This window comes from Pristis pectinata, chromosome 4, assembly GCF_009764475.1.
Source record: "Pristis pectinata isolate sPriPec2 chromosome 4, sPriPec2.1.pri, whole genome shotgun sequence".
NCBI classification, from domain to species: domain Eukaryota; kingdom Metazoa; phylum Chordata; class Chondrichthyes; order Rhinopristiformes; family Pristidae; genus Pristis; species Pristis pectinata.
Genome location: NC_067408.1, coordinates 27,555,638 through 27,579,293, shown reverse-complemented (window position 1 = coordinate 27,579,293; position 23,656 = coordinate 27,555,638). Strand labels below are relative to the sequence as shown.

The window sequence follows — 23,656 nt, the reverse complement described above, 5'->3', positions numbered from 1 at the left end:
TTATTTTAATGTTTGCTTCTAAAATCAGCAGGGAATGAGTGTGCAATTGTAGTTGCTTGCCTAAAGCAGGATTTAGCCAAGGTTCATGAGGAGACTAGCAATTCCATGGGATAAGTGTGTTTCATTCAGGAATTTAGAAGCCCTGAATTGAGAAATTGGACAGAGAACCCATAGCTTGCACCTTCAAGGAACTCGATGTTTTCACTACCAATAGGAGCAAGTGGTAAAAGGTTCAGTAAAGCTATATGCTCTCAAATATGACCAGAGATATTTTGGTAGAGCAAGTTAGGATTGGGAAGAAGATTCTCTACCTCACTAATATCCAATGCACCTTTTGAGAAATTGTGAAATGGCATTGATGTAGCTCACTAAGCATGCTAGAAACAGTAGTATAGACTTGATCACATTATAGAAATCATCTGGAAAATACTACTAGTTATGCCAAGCTATAAAATCTTCTACATTTTTCAACACTCCAGGTCAAATGCTGAACTTTTCATTTTTCAATCTATAACATGCTGTGTTAATTGGAGAGTAGGGAAAATTTCACTTGCCTTCCCTCCCACGTTGTTTTCCACCATGAAGCACACTCTGGTCAGCAGGCTGATACACAAAGGCAGAAACCCTCTTTGCTAATGGGTGTGCATTAACCAGTATGGAAAGTTCCACGTCTTTCAATTGTTCCTCTTATGTTTCTCTCTCCTTCCAATGTTTGTTAATTCCTACCATAAAACATACTCTGGTCAGCAGATTAAAACACATTAAAGACAGAAATCCTCTTTGCAAAGAGCACAATTTATCCCTTGTGCCAGAAATTGTCCCTAATGAAGGAGACACTCTGAATAAGGTTGGAGGGGGGAACAGGATCTTCAGACTCTCATTTTTCTTGAGGCATCTAGGGTACCCAATATACTTAAATGGCACCGTCATCCCTAATCAGATGGACACATTCCCTAAATTTTCTCCTTATACCCAACTCCTTCACACACAAAAATTGGTTTACCGGTAAGTGAATCAACTCGTCATCCAAGCTACATTCTAGTTCTTGCTCATTTTCTCTCTTCAAGTGAATTATGGAATCTAATTAATGAGTAATGTTCTGACCAAGATCCACTTTCCCTCCCCCCCTTCAGCTGCTTTTTGTTTGGTCACAATTTCTTGTCAGAGGCAGGATTTAACATCCCAAACGAGTTTCCTACGTGATCCAGGCTCCCTGTTGGGAAACAAGATGCAAGTTTCATTTTATTTTGCAGTCAGTGGTGAGATCTAGGCTGTTCTAACTTTCCTGGGCAGGACTGTAAGCTGGAGGCCCGAGTTGGGAAAATGATGACCTTGGTCATGTGGGGACAAACCACTTTGCTTGAGAATAAAGGAATTCCTTTTAATTTAGGACACTTGGCAACACTTGTGCAGCAGGAATAGGAAGTGGGTTGTTGATCATGTAATCCAAATAATTTAACATTTGGATGATTTAAATATGTGCACCATTTCCTCCTCAATGCTACAGTGGAGTGTTGAAGACCAAAGGTGGAACAATGAATTTGCAACCCTCTGAATCAGAGACAATAGTACAATAGAACAAGAGCTAAATGGATCCATGGGAAATGGAAATTTACTCCCAAATTCCATTATGAGACCAAGATCCTAGATGCATCTACCAGTTTTATCAATTTCCTTTAGTTAACATTTTTAATTTAAAACAAATCTATAAAAATGAAATTAAAATAATTTCAAGAACAATTAAAACCACAGAAGTATCACATTGAAATAAATGGGCTCACACAAATCACAAGAAAATAGGAGCATTAGAAAACTGTATATGAATCAACAATTTTGGCTTCACCACTACCTATTTTCAATTTCCAATCAAAAATTAATGTTATATTTTCAAGAGAATAATTAATGCATCTGCATATTATGCATTGCATGCAGAGAATTATAATTTGTATCCCTGCACGTGATGCAATGGCCCAGATTTTTCTGGTGGGGAGAGGGTGGGGGAGGAAGCAGGCGATTACTGCTGCCCACACTTACCACAGCATTACTCCTCCATATCCAGGAGTCCGATTTCACAGACTCAGTGGTCCCAGAGCCAAGTATCGTGACCCTGAACATCAGGAAGGCTTCCAAAGTTAACCAAATCTTGTGCCATCAAGGCATTCCAGAAACCTATGATAGCTGGCAAAAACCTATGACAGATTTGCCATTTTTCAAAGCAGTTAAAGTTTTTAATTAATTAAAACAAATACAAAAAAATTAAATTAAAACAATTTTAATAATTAAAACCACAGAAGTATCATATATCAAATAAATGGGTTTACACAAAAACACAATAGCAGGAGTAGGCCACTAGAGCTCTAAAGCCTGCCCTGCCATTTGGTATGATAATGGCAGATCTAATCTGGCTTCAATTCCTCTTCTGTGCCAGTCCCCTATAACCCTCAATTATTCAATATTTCAAATAGTTATCTACCTCCACCTTAAATAAATCTAATAATCTGGCCTCCACCAACATCAGGGGCAGAGAATTCCAGATTCACTACCCTCAGAGAGAACACATTTCTAAACACATCAGTTTTAAATGACTAGCCCTTTATTTGCAGCTGTGTTTCCTTGTTCATGACTCTTCCACTGGTGAAAACACCTGAAAGTCTACCCGTCAAGCCCTCTTAGGTTCTTGTTTGAATACGGCCACTGCTGATTCTTCTAAACTCCAGGGAATACAGGTCTAAACCATCGAGCTTCCCTTGGTAAGATAAAACTTCTCTCTCCATTAATTAGCCTGGACTTTGGACTGCCCTCAATGTTATTATATCTTTTTTTTTTAGGTAAGTTGAGCAAACGGTGCACAATATTCCAGGGGGATCAAAACCTCCCTATTCTTAAACTCCAAACCGTTTGCAATAAAGGTCAATGTGCTGTTTGTCTTAATTACTTATTGAACCTGCCCGCTAATTTTTTGCGATTCATGCACTAGAACACTGACATCCATCTGTTCTTCACTCATTTGGAGTCTTTCAGTGCATGACCTAACATTTCTCCACATTAAATTCCATATGCCAGGTTTTTGCCTGATCATTTTATCTATCTATATCCCCTAAAAGATCATACACCAGTTTCTACTTTGCACAGGATCTGAGAGGAAATTCCCCAGTGTAAATGCTGGGGAAATCTCAAGCTCCTACTCTCCTGCTGGATACCAGCAACAGGGCACAACTTGGAAACTGCCAAACAAGTTTGCAAGTTTAAGACTTAAGGTTTTATACAGGAGTGCCAATGCTTACCTGGGTTTATAGCAAGGCACTTCTAATCTTTATAGTTTGTTTACAGACTACTATTATCTGTTCTGCATCTAACTACATTTCTGCATTTAACATTATCACAAAAGTTTTTTTCTAGATAATTGTTGATATTTATATCTTTAGTAACTTATTTTAAACTTTATTTAGTTAGCACCATATTCTAGGTAAGGGATATATATTTGAAGCAATAAATATCCAGGAGGAACTCCCAAATAACGATGAGATATAATTTTACTAGATTACACTAGTTTACCTGAGAGGAAGTAGAACACAGCTATCAATAAACAATTACATTTCTGATCTTATGATGAAAAGACAGTCATTGAGCACAAAAAAAATGTGTAAATAAAGAGGGTTAAGTGTGCATTGACAGTCAGTATAGTTGCAGTGATTGTTATTTATAATATTGGCTGTGGCTCAGCATCTGTAAAGAAAATTCTGTTCTGGACCTCAGTCCTATAATTGTATCCTGACTTTGGTACATGAACTCACATTGGGAAATACATTCTTAAAAGCAGACTCTGAAGATAGAATTTGTTAGTAACTATTTCCTGTCAGACCTGGGCAACAGACAAGCAAAACAGTGCAATCCTCTCTGAACCACACCATTTCTTGTGATGAAATGTTGATTGAGACAGAGGATACTTTTCTGCTGTCTTTTAGATATACCTAGTTTACTTGTGCTGCCTTACTGACTGGAGGGTTCATGATACATAGTCTTATAATTTACAACTTTACAAAATTACTAGATGATCCTATGCAACATGCACGTTTTGCACAAGTTTATATGAAGGCTGGGCATTTTGACCCAATAATGCATTCTGGACAAATCTCAGCAACACTACAACAATGTTGTAGATAACTATCCATTAATGGTCAGGCATCATGTCCTCTCTGCTTGGAAAAGGTCCTCTTGACATTTGCAGTCCTAAGGTACTTTTTGCTAAACTTTTGAAGAGAGGTGTTGGGGCCGAGCAATATGGGAAATGGACAAAGCAGGAATAGATAAATGAATGGGAAAGAGAAGCAATTTAAACACATTTGATGGTAGTATGCCATAACAAAATTGGTACATCATTTTATTGCTCTAATAATATCTCTGAAGCTTTCTATTACTTTCTTGAAAAGAAAGGATTTGTTCTAAGTAACAACGTGAGACGGTTAGTGGAAAAACAAATTTATTATTCAATTTCTGTCCATTTATCTGCATCGTTGAAAGCTATTCACAATTATTGGACTTAAACACCTGCACAAATTTCATCTGCAACACTATTAGTAAATGAGACATGACTGCAGAAGTACCACAAAGATCAGTTCAAAGCATAATAAAGAGAAGCAGGATCCTGGAAAAACATTCTACAAAAACACATGCCTGTTGGATTTACATAAGTCAAAGAAACGAAAAGATTTTTGAGAAAGCTACACACAGATTTTATCCTATTGATGGGTCACTTTACATTGAGAAGATGAGAGGCTGTGGAGGTTAAGCAAGCTCTCCATAATATTCAATATCTTTTTTTCACTCTCACAATTATGAAATTGCTAGCATTTGTTCATTCTTTCCCTCCATATTTCAAAAAATGGCACATCATGAATGAACTATTACACACAATCCTGTATATAACCTACAAGAGCAAATTTTTTTGAGGTAATAGAGCCACATTTGATTGTCTGGTCTTTACATTATCTCAGTGCATGGACATTAAAATATACAATCAAAATTAGACAATTCTGAAAAATATTTAAGAATTTATATCTCTACATGGTGGACACAAGTTCTTCTGTCCCTCTGTAAAAGGCACACCATTAACATTTGAAGTGACAGTGTCCTTGTTTTATATTAACTTATGTTTAAGCAGTTTTAATTAGTCTTACCAAAATTGGCACCATTTCTAAACGAGTTTTACATCCTTGTAAACCTGATTATATGTCAAGACAATGTGATTAGGCAAGTTATATAAAAGGTTAATAAACAACACTGTCATCTTAATTTTTATCATCAATTTTCTTAAAAATACCTTTCTCATATCTTAATTGATAAGTTGTATTAAACTTATTCACGGAGTTGAATTAAACAGTTTAAGGTTTGATAAATATATTTAATTCTTCATGATTCATGTGAACTACGTTTCTAGTAATGCTTTGGGCACTTATACTAGGTATGTGTGAATATTGTATTCACGAACTTAGCATGAATGTGCATACATTTTAAATCCTCCAGTTTCATTTAGATCCTATTGAAAAGGAATAATGTAGTGTGTTCTTGGAACACAATTTGTAGGACACCTGTGAGCAGTATGGCTTGTGCAGTTTTTACCCATAATTTGTAGGTACTTCTAGTATTGTGACAATGACTTTTCAACTGTCATCAGAATTAAACAACGAACAGATTTTAACTAGCAATTTGTAAACCAAATTTAATTTTGATGAGGCAGGTTATAGTTATTCAATAGGTTCTTACCATCTCCTCCCTTTATATACCCATCTAAAACCTTATAAAATTTCTCCATATTTTTTCCCGGTGGTCTTATTTAATCACAAGTCAATCCAATTTTAGTATATTGTTATAAACTGCTGTATAATTTTTCATCTCATAAGCACCAGTCATTTTTCTTTCCAAAATTTGTTCCCTCCTGAACATTTATCATCACTCAATTTGCATGAAATTTAAATAATTTAAAATCAGTCAGCTACTTGTAAAACTGAAATAATCTAAGTTGTCCAAGGTTTGAATTTTTTTTATATATAAGGGCATCCTATGTACTGAAATAATATCAAGAGATTTTAGTTCCTCTGAGAAGCAAGGGGTACATTCCATTTTGTTTCACAATTATAACTGATATAGATCTTCCACAACTATCCTGCTTAAAGAAAGTGTGAAGAGCAAAGATATAGTTTCTAAACTGACAAAGGAACCAAAATCAGCCTGTTATATATCACCAGAAACAGTATATTTAAAGGATCCGCTTCAAATTTGAAAAATATATATCTATGCATTTGTTATTAGGTTATCTATATATAATGCGTAGCTAAATACAAAGACAGGGATTTGGTTGTATTCATGACATAGCATCCAAAAAGAACTACATTTGCAGCATTTACTCATCTCCTTACAATGGAGGGATGTAGTGGTGTGGTCCAGAATTGGCTGGTGTTAGAATTTATTTTTGCTTTTGCTGAGTGATGGCTAGAATAGACACACCTGTTTGGTGCTGTACACATAGTTCTCTTGTTTCTCCTAAGGTGTGGAGGGCAGAAATTAAAAAAAATATACTGTCCTCCCCTCAACGGGTCCAGCCCACAATAGAATTTTTGTTTAATAAAGCACCTTTTGCAAAATAAAACCCTTGATAAAATCAGCTGGGCTTTAAGTATTTTCCCTGTCTATTCTGCATCCTAACTTGTATGGGTGCAGAGTAGGTGTCAAATCTTTCATGAATATGACCTGTCAACAATTTTGTACTAACACAAAACAATTTAAAATCAGGCCTCTGCCTACAGCATTGGTAAAAATGGTTAAAATCAACAGTCACAACCTACATTGAAGGAAAATTGTAGCTATATCTTAAAAACATTTTCTCCTCACCCGGAAAAGTAATTAGAACAGACATTAAAAGTAAATTTTGTTTTTGGCATAATTATTGAAATTATTGTCAACATGGGATCTAATTTATCCAACTGTCCAAAAAATACAAAATCCTTAGAAAAAGACTGGCTAAATAGTAGCTCATGTATCCATATTAAAGAATACTTTCATCCATCTATGGGCTATAAATACTCTACACATTTTTACTGGACTCAATTGTTTATTTTCAAGACACAGAGAAAAGGTCAGCACCACCGTGAGTGGGTCATTAGAAAAGAAACCAAAGCAAACTTGTCTCTTTCCACTTGTTCAGTAGCAAGGGCTATTTACAGAAGTGGGACATCCACAGTACCAGGCCCAGTTCATCGTTACACACAGGGGCAATTAGTGTAGCACTAATATGGCTAACTAGGGATCAGAAATTGTTAAAGAGCAATGGTTCAGGAAAAGACATCTTAATTTTAATTAAAGCTTAAATCTCTCATGTAAGACTGTAGTGAAATACCAACTTTTACCTTTAATTACCTTTCACTAAGTATGCAGTGCCAATATGCAGGATTGATTTTTTTTTCCCCTAACCCTTCCCCTCCCAAATATACCACTTTGTTACACCACAGAAGTGGAATTCATACATACGGTACATTAGGGTATACTATGCTAAAAGTGACTGAATTAAATGTGGCAAAACAGCAATATAGAATTTCACTGCAATGGTTGAAATGCTGCACAACTCCACACCTCCCCACCCCCATCTCCCATATTCAACTTCACCAACCTTTTCATGCATATTTTCTAAGCTGATCACCACTGTATTACAGGGATCAAACAGCTTTAAGGGATTTATGGCTTGTTTTGCGGCAGTTATTTGATGACGAGAGATCCAAAGGGAGTTAAACACATTATTTCAACATTCTGTCTCTGTTAACTAGTTTGAGTTCTTGGTCAAATCAAGCAATAGGACTGGTATATCAGATTGTGATGGAAAACAGCAAAGATTATGTTTAAATTATTTTGTCTGAACCATGTTTGATTTAAAACACCACTGCTGATTGATGTAGTAACCTCTATGTCACAGAGCGGAGAAGAGTAATTTACAAATAAGAGGAAAAAAATTTTCGAACTATTTCAGCTTTTTCATTTTCTGATTTCTTTCCGAGGACAATTCTTGCTTTCACCAAGTGTATTTCCAGTCCACAGACTTAACTGCAATAATAATCATTTTATCTTGAATTATCATCCCATCTGTGCAACTATGATCATGAATGGAACTCCAGTTATTTCCCTACATTATGGTGGTATTGTCCTCCAATGAATTCCAAACTCTACACCAGACAGAAGCATGAATATGATTGACTGATCAACTAGAAATTTACTGAAAACATAATGTAACTGCAATCTAACAACACAGTTAAAAAATAGAAACTTTTAAAATCACCAGAATTAGTTCTATTCTATACTGGACTACTGTCTCTTTAAATGCTATAAGATGCTTACATTAAGGAATGCGCCATCCCCGTTGAAACTGAAAGGGGATTTTCCTAATTAATGTCGTGGAGTTTATCACAGAAGCTGTGTTGGCTCCATAGTGGAGCACGAGCATAAATCTACCAGCATTGGTGAACCAACAAGCACTGGAACTGAACAAAATAAAGTCATAAAGTATCACATGTTGCCAATGGCAATTAATTGACACTTCATCATATATGGCCACTGTAAATTCCTATAAGTAATGTAACCCAGGTCATTATATATATATATATATATATATCTGTGAGTGAGAGAGAGAGAGAGAGAGAGAGAGAATGGCATACATAATCCAAGCTCGAAAAGTAAAATAATTTCCAGAAATACGTTTGTCCTCTCAAATCACACACCAGATTTTTTTTCCAGGTAGTTCAAATACCAGTTTGTTGATCAGTATATTACAAAATGATCAGGTTTTACACATTTACATTAGAGCAATGGGCAAGTTTACTTGTACAACACAGAATTCCATGATGGTTATAAAGGAAAACTTTATCAGGCTCAAATTCCACTTATATAAAAAAAACATACAGATAAAGAAAATACTGAGCAAGTTACCAGTTCTCCTGCATTAACAATAGAGTAAACTGTCCAAATTGGCTACATAAAAAGCTTAAAAAAGGCACAATTTTCCCTTTTCTGATATACACCGTAAACTTCTCATTAGAATGCATGCATAAAATCAAACTGGTATCGCAGTACACAAAAATAAAGTTCACAACAAAATACATGCAGATTTTCTGCCACCTATATTTGTCCATTGTACAATTGCTAGGCTGTAAAACTGTCACCTTTTCACCTCAGCCCAGGTCTAACCTTCTGTAAACCATATGTAGTGCATATGACATAATGGCAAGCGTTTGCAGGACAAACATTTCCAAAATCCGAACACTTTGCGAAAAGCTATGGAGGATAACTTTAAGGCATTTTTTTCCTGTTTTAAGGCAGTCACTTATGGTGAAACCGGAGCTGTTTGGCCATTCCCGCCATAACCTTTGGTAACTGGTTGCTAATGACTTCCACCAACATTTCAGGGAACTCCACGCAGAGAGTCTTAGATTCCAAGAAAGTATAAAAACAAAACTGCAACAACCCTTCAACAGCCTATAAGAGAAAATAACAAGTATATTAGCAAAACGTAACCAATGCTACCTTTCTTTAACTGGATCCTTGACTTTCTAACAAACAGACTGCAAACAGTGAGGATAGGCAGCAATACCTCTGGCACGATTATTCTCAACACTGGTGCCCCACAAGACTGCGTCCTCAGCCCTCTACTCTACTCCCTATACACTCATGACTGTGTGGCCAGATTCTGCTCTAACTCCATCTACAAGTTTGCAGATGATACCACCGTTGTAGGCCGTATCTCAAACAGCGATGAGTCAGAGATAGAGAGCTTAGTGGAATGGTGTCACAACAACAACCTTTCCCCCAGTGTCAACAAAAGAGCTGGTCATTGACTTCAGGAAAGGGGGCAGTGTACATGCACCTGTCTGCATCAATGATGCTGAGGTCGAGAGGGTTGAGAGCTTCAAGTTCCTGAGAGTGAACATCACCAACAGCCTGTCCTGGTCAAATCACGTAGATGTCACGGCCAAGAAAGCTCACCAGCGCCTCTATTTCCTCAGGAGGCTAAAGAAATTTGGTTTGTCCCCTTTGACTCCCACCAACTTTTACCGATGCACCACAGAAAGCATCCTATCTGGATGCATCACGGCTTGGTACGGCAACTGCTCTGCCCAGGACCACAAGAAACTGCAGAGTTGTGGATACAGCCCAGCGCATCACGGACACCAGCCTCCCCACCTTGGACTCTGTCTTTACCTCTCGTTGTCTTGGTGAAGCAGCCAGCATAATCAAAGACCCCACCCACCCGGGACATTCTCTCTTTTCTCTTCTTCCATCGGGTAGAAGATACAGGTGCCTGAGGGCACGTACCACCAGACTTAAGGACAGCTTCTACCCCACTGTGATAAGACTATTGAACGATTCCTTTATACAGTGAGATGGACTATGACCTCACGATCTACCTTGTTGTGACCTTGCACCTTATTGCACTTCACTTTCTCTGCAGCTGTGACACTGTTACTGTTTTTACCTGTACTACATCAATGCACTTTGTACTAACTCAAATGTAACTGCACTGTGTAATGAATTGACCTGTACGATTGGTTTGTAAGACAAGCTTTTCGCTGTACCTCAGTACAAGTGACAATAATAAACCAATATCAATTTGTGAAAATGCAAAAATATTACAGAACAGACTTTGCTAATAGAGGAGATACTGGATCCCTGAGATGCTATATTCTGGAAACAACTCCTCAGGTGACCCCTCGCTATTCTGATCTTAGTTATGTTCATGATTTTGCTGTGTGGGAAAAAACCAATGAATTTTCACGTCACATAACATAAAATTCCCTATTTTTAAGTTTTCTCTTTTTCCACGTTGATGTTAAGATTCATTACTGCACCATTGTTAACTCTTTTAATGTTTGTATCTAAGGATTAGAACAATTGCTTGGGGTTAAAACTTAAGTTCCAGCTACTTGTAAACCTGCTGCTGGTTTGATTACTAGAAAATAGTTAAATTAACAATTTAAAAAAACTTTTTTGATACATGTAACCTATGCAGCAACTACAACACTTTCCCAATCAGTTCATTCTTTTTTTGACAGACTTTTTAAAACTTGGACTGTGTTTGAAGAAAATGTTTACTCAACCAATAACTTGATTTACCAGTATGCTTGCTAGTGCACTTGAAACCATTTACTTTTACTGAAGGACTGAAGTTCCCCAGAATTTTACTCACATCATGCATTGAATCCAGAAGTTTTGTCAGCTGATAAAAACGGTGCCAGTTTTGGCTTGAGCTTCCTTCTCTCTTCACTATGGCTTTCCCTAGCTCTTTTATGTACGAGGTTCGAATCTCATCAAATGAAGCCTGGCTCTTCAAGCCATCTGTTGGTACTATAATAAACAGGGGAAAAAAGAACAAGTTTTATGAGTTATGCAGCAACAGTTGATATAAGCCGTGATATGCCAATGGAAAATATATCTCCACTCCTACATCTGTTTCTTCTAGAGACTGACAGCAAGAAGATTCAATCTCTTCAAGAATCTGTCTTTTACGAAAATGATGATTCTCCATTTAAAATAATGAACTTGTATTTATAATGTCTCAGTAAGTATCACAGTATTGTATGGTCAGTACAGAAAATTGTCCAAGTTGTGTCGTCAAATGATCAAAAATATACACACAGCAAGGTTTCAATCTGCTTTTGACGACACTGGTTAACAGATTTACATCAGTCAATACATCACACAGGCTTAGTGTCGAAAATAAAAAAAAATGCAAGTTTCATCCACAGACTTTCAATGTCACTTGGCACCATGAGGAAAAGCAAGGAAGTTACTCTGAATAGAGTATAATCTATCAATGCCACATCCAAAATGACAATGTGGGACTCCCTCAGTATTGCTCTGGAATATTAGCCTAGTCCAAGTTTTGGAATGTGGCTCCAATCTAATGATCTTCTAACTCAGACCCCAAATTGGTGTTATTGAGCCACGTTATTAATTGACCACACTAATAAATTTATCACGTTTATAATCATTAACTTTCTGCTCATATACAGTTGCTTTCAGGTTTTGATTGCAACAAATTTATTATTTATTTTTCAGGATGTGGGGGCATTGCTGGCAGTCATTAAATATTATCCATCCCTTGGTGCCCTCAAGGTGGTGGTGGTGAGTCACCTTCTATAATTGCTGCTGTCAAATGCTTTTAATAGATCTTAACTGAAAAACTTACAGACAAGGATAAATTGCCTGGTCAGTCATCAAGTATTTTTGACCTTGCCATAATTCAATGTTCAAATGCCCTACTTCTAATGGCAAGATCATTGTGGGTATTTAAAGAGGGAGCAGATAAGTTATGAAAGATTGGGGAATTGAGAGCCATGGTAAACTGGCAGAGAAGAGGTAGTAGCCATAGGCAGATAAGGAGGAGGCTTATGTCAGGTACAGGCAGCTGCAATCAAGCGAAACCCTCAAGTACAAGAGATGCAGAGTACAGTTAAGTGGGAGATCAGTAGGGCAAAAAGGGGACATGAGATGGCTTTGGTAGATAAGGTAAAGGAGAATCCTAACAGATTCTACAAGCATATTAAGAGCAAAAGGGTAACTAGGGAATGAATAGGATCAATGTGGTTGTCTACCTGTGGAGTCACAAGAAATGGGAGAGATGTTAAATGAATATTTCTCATCTGTATTTACTGTGGAGGAGGTCATGGAAGCTAAGGAATTAAGGGAAATGTATAGTGATGTATTGGAACGTATCCATATTACAAAAAGAGGTGCAGGCAGTCCTAAGGGATATGAAGTTAAATAAATCCCTGTGGCCTGTTATCCTAAGGTATTGTGGAAAGCTAGGAAAGAAATTGCAGGGGCCCTGGCAGAGATACTTGGAACAATTTTAGCTGTGGGTGAAGTACCAGAGGACTGGAGGATGGCTAATGTTGTGCCTTTATTTGAGAAGGGGTGCAAAGACAAGCCAGGGAACTACAGGCCAGTGAGTCTAACATCAGTGGTGGAAAAGATACTGGAGGGCATTCTGAGTGGTAGGATCTACCAGCATTTAGAAAAACAAGGATTGATAAATGATAGTCAGGAATGGCTTTGTGCGTGGAAAACTGTGTCTCACAAATTTGATTAAGTTTTTTTGAAGAGATAACAAAGAAGAATGATGAGGGCTGGGCAGTAGACATTGTCTACATGGACTTTAGCAAGGCCTTTGACAATGTCCCACATGCCACATGGTAGGCTAATCTGGAAGGTTTGGTCACATGGGATCTAGGGTGAGCTATCCAATTGGCTTGGTGGAAGGAGACAGAGGGTGGTACTGGAGGGTTGTTATTCAGATTGAAGGCCTGTGACCAGTGGTGTGACACAAGGATTGGTACTGGGTCCACCGTTGTTTGTCATCTATGTTAACAATTTGGATGCCAATGTTGCTAACATGGTTAGTAAGTTTGTGAATGACACTAAAATTTATGGTGTAGTGGACTGTGAAGAAAGTTATCTAAGATTACTACAGGATCTAGATGAACTGGGGAAGTGGGCAAGGAATGGCAGATGGAAATTAACTCGGACAAATCCGAAATGTTGGTCAGTTAAACCAGGGCAGGGCTTACACAGTAAATGGTAGGGCCCTGGAGAGTGTTGTAGAATGGAGAAACCTAGGGTACAGGTACATAGTTCCCTGAAAGTGGTGACACAGCGTTGTGAAGAAGGTATTTGGCATGCTTGCCTTCATCAGTTAGGGCACTGAGTACAAGGGTTATGATATCATGTTACAACCTTATAAGATGCTGATGAGAGCACACGAAGTATTGTGCACAGTTCTGGTTGCCCAGCAAGGATGTCATTAAGCTGGAAAGGGTCCAGAAAAGACTCACAAGGATTTTACTGGTCTGGAGGGCTTGAGTTACAAGGAGAAACTGGATAGGCTGGGACCTTTTTCCCTGGTGCATAAGAGGCTAAGGAGGTATATAAAATCATGGGGGGCATAGAAAAGATGGATGGTCACAGTCTTTTACCCCAAAGTAAGGGAGTCTAAAACTAGAAGACAAACATTTAAGGCGAAAGGGGAAAGATTTAAAAGGGACCTGAGGGGCAACTTTTTCCACACAGAGGGTGGTGGGTATATGGAACGAGCCGCCAGAGAAAGCTGTAGAGGCAGCTACAATTACAATGTTTTGAAGACATTTATTCAGGTACATGGATAGAAAAAAAAATTGAGGGAATATGGGCTAAACGCAGGCAAATGGAACCAGCTCGGATAGACCCCTTGGTCACCATGGACAAATTGGGCCAAAGGGTCTGTTTCTGTGCTGTACAACTCTGTGACTCTATAAATTATGAAAATTATGATCAGATTGAATGGTAGGGTAGGTTGGAAGGTCCAAGTGACCTTGTCCTGCTATTTTATGTTCTCTTTGGAATACTTCTACAATGGCATAAGAAAATTAGAAATAATCAGCTAAAAATTCAGATAATCATGTTAGTTCTTGGCATTTACTGCATTGTGATTAACATCTACAAATTAACAGAAATATTTATACAATGCATCCAGTCTATTACTATTCCCAAACAGAATACCTACCTGTACCAAGCAGCAATAATGCCTTCATGCATAGATATTCCTCGTAGGCAACCTTAAGCTTTTTGAAATCCAATGCGACATTGCTCATTTCTTTACACAAATCGTACATAGTTGACAGCTGCATCCGTTTCCTTTAATAATAAAGGGAAATGTCAAACACGTTTATCATTCTTGTTATATTCCTTTATATTGGTTATTGAAAGTATTGTGAATTAGGTTTTTTTTAAGAAGTGGAAATCTCTGGGAGCTGCTTATATTCAATATTCAGCTGAGTTATACTTAGTGAAGTTCTTTAATACAATGATAATGGCCTGTTTTTTTTTTGCAAACCCCTCGTGACATGAACATGCCCTTTTCCATTGTCAGTTGTTGTCTGGCATTAAGGTGGCAATTTAAGAACAATGAAGTTCAGCAACTGTGATGTCATCAAGCTGGCTGTGCAACTAAATTCATTGAAGAATTCTCTCAGGCAGCAAACCAGGAAGTACAACTTTTAACTTGTGTTTTAAACATTTTACTGAGTGTGAAATGAACTCTGAAACATACACAAAGATTAAGTTAAAAACTGAAATACCACACAAAAGTCTTTTAATAAAAATGTTAAAAATCCATAATAATCTAAATCAATTGTTATTCATAAACATGAAGTTGTGTTTTTAAGTGCAAGATTTTGCGATGTTGTACTTCCAGCTTTATATTTAGCTAAAAACTCACCCTGAAAACATATGGCCTTGTGGCAAGTATGTAATAGGAAGAATAGTTCATAAGTAGATTAAATCGATAATTATACTGAAGAAGACTGCAAAATAGCACACTTTGTGTGCCAGATCAGGGAATAACAATCTTTAACTCTAGATTCTCACATCTCACTGCAAACATGCATATTCCAGAAACTGCCGTCAGTTTCATGTTATAGCAATAGAGAATGCTGACAGTTCCATGTCTTTACAACTGCAAAATCTGGGCCAAAGTTGCCATAGTTTTAAAACATTGCTTTATTTTAGGATCTTCATAATTAAGTGATATTCTGATGTCCAATGTGCAAGTATATTGTCTCTCAAATAATGTTTTTAATGAAACACATACTGGTGACTATCTAAATATTAGTAGCATTTTGCACCATTAGTCCTGATTACTTTAAAATTAATCTACTGATTACTAACAGTAAATGCATGAAGCACTCTCCTTACCAACTCCTTTTAATTCACTAACAGTAAACAGAAATATTAACAAACATTCCCATATCCAGAACTAACCTTGGCAATCATAAGAGGCAACCAACACCATTAACAGCATTCCTAGAAGCAATGATAAACAAGAACAAATCCAAGAGGTCTGTATCCTTATCAATCTCTCCACTGATTTGCAGAAAGACTGACAAGGACACAAGATTTTGATGCAACTACCCACAAGTCTAAGGGAAAAAGAGTATTATGGAGAATTAAGCATCTACTTATTTTTTGGAACTTTCACAACTATTGCAATGTAACATACCACAACTCTGTCACAAAATTCATTAATTATATTGTCACTGTGCCCTAAAATGGCATACAAAACCTCTATGAGAAAGTACTTTTGCTACTAATCTGCAGCTTTCTGATGACAGCATCCTGTTAGGCTCTAAGCCCACATATCTTTTGCCACCATTATGGATCAATAAGGCTCATGGCCAAAATAGTATGTTCTTCAAATGTTAGAAATTAATAGAAAACCTTTTAATTTAGAGGAACGGAGTTGATGATATAATATTGCTGTTTCTATTGAGAAATTTTAGTCCATTTTTTTTCTGTTTTTTTGAATTTTTTTTTCCTTAGCTTAGTTTGCTTTGATATACTGTTCATAATTTTTCTTATTGTTTTGGGGATTTTTTTTCTTTCTTTTATATTTTATAATAAATCTTTTTCTTTTATATTATATTCATTCACTAACAGATCATTGGATCTCCAGATTTTTTTTTAATACTTTATTGTTCTTTATGATTATCCATGTCATGATTGTTCTCCTGATCTCTTTGTATTACATGTATAAACATTGATATATTAATCTGTATTAATTTGAAAACTAATAAAAAGATTGAAAAAGAAAGAGAAATTAATAGAAAACCACTGGATTACCTGATCCATAAATTTACTACCTTTCAGATGAAGTTGGTCACTTTATCTCAATCTAAATGAATGTTATAACCCCTATTAAAACTGCTTTGTCTTTTGCTACATGCTTGTTTATTTTTGTGTACTTATGCAGTCTGTCACTTCTATTATACCAGGTTGTCTATGCACAACCTCCTTTTGAGTCTCAAGTCATTTTCTGTTTTTTAAAAATTCTATCCCTGGAGCTGTCTGAGTCTGCTTATTTTGTTGTATCCTCTGTATTTATTAAAGTGATTTTATGCTTTATCACAAAGCTTTCTCCTCCACTCCACAATTTTCTTCATCTTTTCTGTAGTATATTTACTTCCCAGTTCTTATCGTACTGCAATTCATTCTATCATTCATACTGTAAACTTGCAAACTGGACACTCAATTCAGCCATTTTTTTTTATTGTCCTGCTCCAAAGGTACAATCATACATTTCTTATCCTAGTCTTCTGGTCTGACTACTTTGTTGTTTATAGTTTTCCCTTTACCTGTGGTACCTTCTGCTCTTTTCCCTTAAGCTATTTTGCAACGATTATTATTACTACCTTCCTACCCTAAGCATTTCGCACACTGTTTACTCATTTAAAGTGTTTCTGACCACCTGTTTATCATTGCTGCCCAGACTCTGGTCCAGCCCTGTTGAGGTGGAAGCTGTCCTAATGAGACAGTTCCTTTCTGTTCCATTACTGGTACTCATGTCACAGGAAGTGAAACCTCTCTTTCCTACATCACCCCTTAAGCCTTCTTAATAAGATATCTTTATTAATCACATGTACGTCAAAACACACAGTGAAATGCATCTTTTGCTTTGTGTTCTGGGGGGCAGCCCACAAGTGTCACCACGCTTCTGGCGCCAACATAGCATGCCCACAACTTCCTAACCCGTATGTCTTTGGAACGTGGGAGGAGACCGAAGCACCTGGAGGAAACCCACGCAGACATGGGGAGAACGTACAAACTCCTTACAGACAGTGGCCAGAATTGAACCCGGTCGCAGGCGCTGTAAAGCATTATGCTAACCGCTACACAACCGTGCCTGCCGTTTATACCTATCAGTTTCAATTTATACCTATGCAAATTGCATTTATAAATGATAAACCAGAGATTATAACCTTTGCAGTGTTTTTCTTCAATTCCTAGCTCCTAGCACTCACCAATCTCCAGACCAAAACATGAATGACAATATATGTTCTGATAAAGGCCTTTGACCTGAAATGCAAACCATTTTTCTTTACACAGGTGTTGCATGATCTGCTGGGTGTTGAGCATTTTCTGTTTTTGTTTCACATTTCCAGCATAACACATGGTTTCCCCAATCATGGAATTTCTCAGAAATTCCACGGGAGCTTTCCGTGCTTTTTCTACCCTCTGCATAGCAGTTCACCTCCAAGATAAGCATCGTGGCAAGCCGTCCAACAAGGGATAATTTCTGGTTTCCAAATTTTCCATCTTGTTTGCATTTCCCTTATTCTGCACTTATCAGTCACACCACTCCTGTTCTGATCCTTCACCTTTGTTCATGGACCCAGGAGCAGATGGAATTAGGGTAAAGTACTGACTTGGATTGAGGACTAAATGCCTTATTTCCAAGTTTGGCAGGCTGTGACTAGTGGGGCACCATAGACATTGTGAACAGCTCAGGCTCAAGCACATATCTCTATCAATAATTTGGCTGAGGTGACCCAGTAACATACTTTCAAATTCATTGGCAATGCTAAACTAGGTGGGATTGAGAGTACATTGGATGATGATGCTTCCAGGGATAGAATATATTATGGAAAAGTGTACATTGTGGATAGTGTTGGTGTTCAAAAGGGATCAAGGCATGCTTGTATACAAATTGCTGAAAGCCAACATGGAGGTGCAATAACCTGTTAGGAGGGTAACTGGTATGTTATCCTTTATTATAAGAGGATGTTAATACAGGAATAACTGAGTCTTACAGCAAATGTGTAATAAGGCCTTGTGTAACTTTGATCTCCTTACCAGAGATAGGATTGCACTTCCTCTATGGCAACTGCAAAGAAGATTCAACAGATGGTTCCAGGAATGGCAGGTTTTTTGTACAAGAAGAGGTTGAGCAGAGAAGGCCTAAATTCTCTACAGTTTAAAAGAATGAGAGATCTTATTGAAACTTACAGTGTAGATTCAGGAAGGTTTCCCCTGGCTAAGGAGTCTAGGACCAAGGATCAGAGTTTCAGAATAAGGAGCTTGCCAATTTGGACTGAGATGAGGAGAAATTCCATCACTCAGCGGGCAGTGAACCTTTGGAATTTCCCATTCATTGTGGTCACTCATTACAGAGGTTGATAGATTTCTGGACTTTAAGAAAATCAGGCGTTATGGGGAGAATGCTGAAAACGACACCAAGGTAGAAAATCAGCCATGATCTTAATGAAAGCCACAGCAGGTTCAAAGGCTCGATACCCTATTCTTATTCCCTATTTCTCATGTTCTCAAAGTGGGACTGAGATGTACTCTTGCCTTTTCTTTATGTATTAGAGCATTTCTATCTTGGGTTCCAGCTCAACACTGTGCATGACAGGGCAATGGGAAGTATCATAGATCAGAGAGACCTATAGGTACAAGTATATAGTTCCCTGGTGACAAAGGTTGACAGGGTAGTTAAAAAAAAGTGTATGGCACACTTGCCTTCATCAATTGGGGCACTGAGTACAAGAGTTGGGATGTCATGTTATAGCTGTACAAGGCGTTGGTGAGACCACACCTAGAGTATTGTGTGCAGTTCTGGTCGCAATACCATAGGAAGAATGTAATTAAACTAGAGAGGGTGCAGAAAGCATTCACAAGAATTTTGCCGGGACTAGATTTATAAGGAGAGACTGGATAGGTTGGGACTGTTTTCCCTGGAGTGAAAGAGGCTGAGGGGTGGTATTATAAATGTTTATAAAATCATGAGGGTCATAGATAAGGTGGATGGTCACAGTCTTTCCCAGGGTAGGAGAGCCTAAAACTAGATTGCATAGGATTAAGGTAAGAGGGGAATGATTTAAAGGGGACTGACGGTCAAGGGCGGGGGGATGAGCTGCCAGAGGAAGTGTATACAGGTAGGAACAATTACAATGTTTAAAAGGCATTTGGACAGGCACATTGATAGGAAAGGTTTGGAGAGATATGGGCCAAATGTAGGCAAATGGGACTAGGTCAAGTAGGTACCTTAGTCTGCATGGACGAGTTGGGCTGTAGGGCCTGTTGTGCTGTACAACTCCGTGACTAAGTCAAATGCAAACAAGTTCAAGAATGGAGATGTTTTCTTGCAGACACATTCACTCGCAGTCCACAATCTCCCACATTTTACAGTCCAAGCAACAACTTATACTTACATGACTTGTAAACACAATATACAATTTCACTTACTACTTACAAATATAAGCAAATACTGGATAAAGTTTTAAATACATACTGTCTCAAGCCTACAACCACTGATATCATCTTCCCCCACTGCACCAAAACACCTTCCAACCAAATTCTTTACTCACATTCTGTTTGAAATACTCCACTTAAAACTATGCTGTAGCAGGTAATAATATTTACTTTTCTAAACTTTTGAACTGTATGCAAATTACAAGCAAGGACTCAGCTCCCTACTCAGAGTAATTTACTCCCCATTTGGACAAACATGTTCAGCTGATTAATTGTTAACTGGCTCCTGATAAGCAGCTTCAGTTAACTGCTGACTAACTTTCAGTTTCTTTCACAGTTCTGAAAGTTCCAAGTGAAATGCTGAACATTAAACCAAATTTCAGTTCAAGATCTGCTCACTTATTACCTTATAAATAATTACCTTCTAAATAATTACCTTCTCACCAAATAGACAACTTTATATTTTGTTAAAAATAAAAAAAACTGCAGATGCTGAAATCAAACAAAAAAAAACCCAGAACATGCCAGAAATACTCAACAGGTTAGGCTGCATCTGTGTGAAGAAAAGGATCTCTGACCTGAAGCGTTAACTCCATTTCTCTTCTAACAGATGTGGCCTTACCTGCTGAATATTTGCAGGGTTTTCAATTTTCTTGATTTTCAGAGAAACAGAGGTAATATTTCAGGTTGAAGACCCTTTGTCAGAACTGGGAAGGAGACAAAATAAGCTTGTTAAGCTGCAAGAAGGGTGGATCAAACCTGGATGACCACGGGGATAAACTCTAAACAAGATTATCTGGTCAATAAATGAATGGGAGCAGTTAGAGAGTGAGAACATGGATGAAAGAACATAAACAAAACAATGTAGGAGTTGCAAAATGCAGAGCAGGAAGACATGCCTGGCAGGTAAGGCTGGGCATGACCTTTACCTCCAGACTGAAAAAAACAACAAAAGCTGAACATATCACAGATGGATCACTGATGGCTGGATGACAAAGAAATCAAGTTACCTGAAGTTGTAGAATTCAATATTGAATCCAATAGGCTGAAAAATGCCCAGATGAGGTGTTGTTCCCCAAGCTTGTGTGGGACTTCACTGTAACAGTATAGGAGGCCACAAAGTCATAGGTCAGAGTGGAAGTGCAATAGAGAATTAAAGTGGCAGGCAACGGGAAGCTTAGGTTTAAGGTTGCCTTTTGCAGACTGAATACTGGTGCTCCACAAAGCAGTCACCAAATCTGTATTCGGTTTCCCCAATGTAGAGACCACCATGTTGTGCACACTGAGATCTTCCCTCCACAGCTTCCAGCCTGAAGGTGGGGTCTCATCTCTACAAAGCCCACTTATATCTGCTGCTCAAAATCCACAAGCAAGACTGCCCTAGCAGACCCATTGTTTCAGCCTGCTCTTGCCCCACTGAATTTATTTCTTCCTAGCTCGACCCTATCCTTTCTTATCTGGTTCAGACCCTCCCAATTTATATCTGTGACACTTCTGATAATTTTCATACAGATGCATCGGAAGTATTTCCTTCCTCCTGAACTATGGTTTCCCCTCTAGCATTGTTAATAAAACCTTTGATTGCATCACATCCATTTCCCTTGTCTCAGCATTCACCCCATCTTCTCCAGGACAGAACAAGGAGAGAGTTGCCTCACCTCACCTTCTACCCCACCAGCCGCTGCATTCAACAGATTATTCTCTGCAATTTCCACCTTCAAAGAGATTCCACTATCAGACACATCCCTCCTACTCCCTTTCAGCATTTTACAGGGACCACTGCCTTTCTGACTTCCTGGTCGACTCTTCTATTCCCAGCAACCACTTCCTTTTACAGCACTTTCCCTTGCAACACTGGTCCTTTCACGTATTCCCTTTCCACCATCCAGCAACCCAAACAGCATTTCCAGGTGAGGAAGTGATTCATTTATACTTCTTCCAATCTAATGTAGTGCATTTAGTGTTCACAATGTGTTCCCCTCTACACTGGAGAAACCAAATAAAAACTACTTTGTGGAGCATTCAGTCCACAGGGATGACCCTGAGCTTCCTGTTCCCTGCCACTTTAATTCTCCATCCAACATTAGTCAGACCTAACAGTACTTTTACAATAATGCCCAACAAGCTTGAGGAACAGCAACTCATTCTCCATCTGGGCACATTGCAGCCTTCTGGACTCAATATTGAATATGACAACTTCAAGTAACTTGATTTCTTTGTCTGTATCAGTCATCCATTTGTGATATTAGCTCTGCTTGTTTTTTTTTCCCTATTTTTTCTGGGAGTGGAGGACATCACAGCCTGACCTGATGGGCATGCCTTTCTGCTCTACATTTAGCAACTTCTATATTATTTTGTCTCTATTCTCACTCTCTAACTGCTCCCATTCACTCATTGGCCAAATAACTTTTTTTGAAGAGCTCATCCACATGGTTATCCAGATTATACCCTATCAGAGCCACCTCCCCCTCCCTACAGCTTAACAAGCTTCTTTTGTCTCCTTCCCAGTTCTGACGAAGTGTCTTTGACCTGAAACGTTAACTTTCTTTCTCTTCCCACAGATGTAGCCTGACCTGCTGAGTATTTCCAGCATTTTCTGTTTTAACTTTATGTTTTGTGTAAGACCACAATGTGGCACAATTCTGGTCAATGATGCATAATGAATTCCATGCCTGCGTGCCATATCCTTACACACCTCGAAATCAAAAGCATAAATTGCACCACATAGTCTTAGAACAATTCCATCTTTTTGTAGGCATATGGCACAGATGTGAATTATTAGTTTAACATAACTCATATCTAATTTTAAGAATAAAAGGTTGCCCAATTAAGATTCAGAAGAAGGATCACCCATTTAGGATGGAAATGAGGAGGAATATCTTGTCTCAGATGATTGGAGCTCTTTGGAGTTCTCCACCCTACAGAGCTTAACAGGCAGGGTCACTGAATATATTCATGATGGTAGACAATTCATTTACAAAGGTACTCAAAAGGTATGAGGAAAGCACAGGAAAATGTTAGCCATGACAACACTGAAAGGCAGAGCAAGCTTGAGAGGCTGACTGCCTATCGTGCACTCATTTCTTTTGTTCTTATGTGGAAAGATTTAAGTTATTTGGGATCCATTTTCCTTTTAAACAAAAAACAACTCTATTAGTAAGAATAAGAATACCACCACAACACAGGAATGTACTGTTAAGCTATCCACTGCTGTCACTTTAAAGAGTTAAACCTCATGCCTAATTCAGGGACACAGCAATATTATGTTTTATACCTCTCCCTAAAAATAATTGTTACAATGTCATCATTTTGTTCTTCTTTAAAGGCAAATTTTTGGAATTGCAAATATTTTCTAAGAACTACCCATGCCAAACTGGGATGCAATACTTACTCATTGAAGATAAAGTCTGGTGCAAAGAAGAGCATACTGCTGTTGGTGTGTTTGTAAGATCTCCAAGCAAGACTGAAAACCATAAGAGACATCCAAGAATACTGCAGCAACAGCATTTGGTCATCCAGGTGCAAGGATCTGAATCCTGTAGAAAGAAACCAATAC

General features: G+C 38.0%; 1 protein-coding gene across 3 annotated transcripts in view; it reads right to left on the bottom strand.

Moving 5' to 3' along the window:
- Nucleotides 1-4,474: 4,474 nt before the first annotated feature.
- The window catches only part of LOC127569917 (glucocorticoid receptor-like), a 95,757-nt gene continuing 76,575 nt past the window's right edge, over nucleotides 4,475-23,656 (bottom strand). For all 3 annotated transcript variants that reach the window (XM_052014974.1, XM_052014975.1, XM_052014976.1), the window contains exons 6-9: nucleotides 23,492-23,636; nucleotides 14,579-14,709; nucleotides 11,225-11,382; nucleotides 4,475-9,516 (exon numbers count right to left, since the gene is read on the bottom strand). In XM_052014974.1, the coding sequence (XP_051870934.1) occupies nucleotides 9,361-9,516; nucleotides 11,225-11,382; nucleotides 14,579-14,709; nucleotides 23,492-23,636 (590 nt within the window). In that variant the 3' untranslated portion in view covers nucleotides 4,475-9,360. The remainder of the gene's footprint in view (nucleotides 9,517-11,224; nucleotides 11,383-14,578; nucleotides 14,710-23,491; nucleotides 23,637-23,656) is intronic.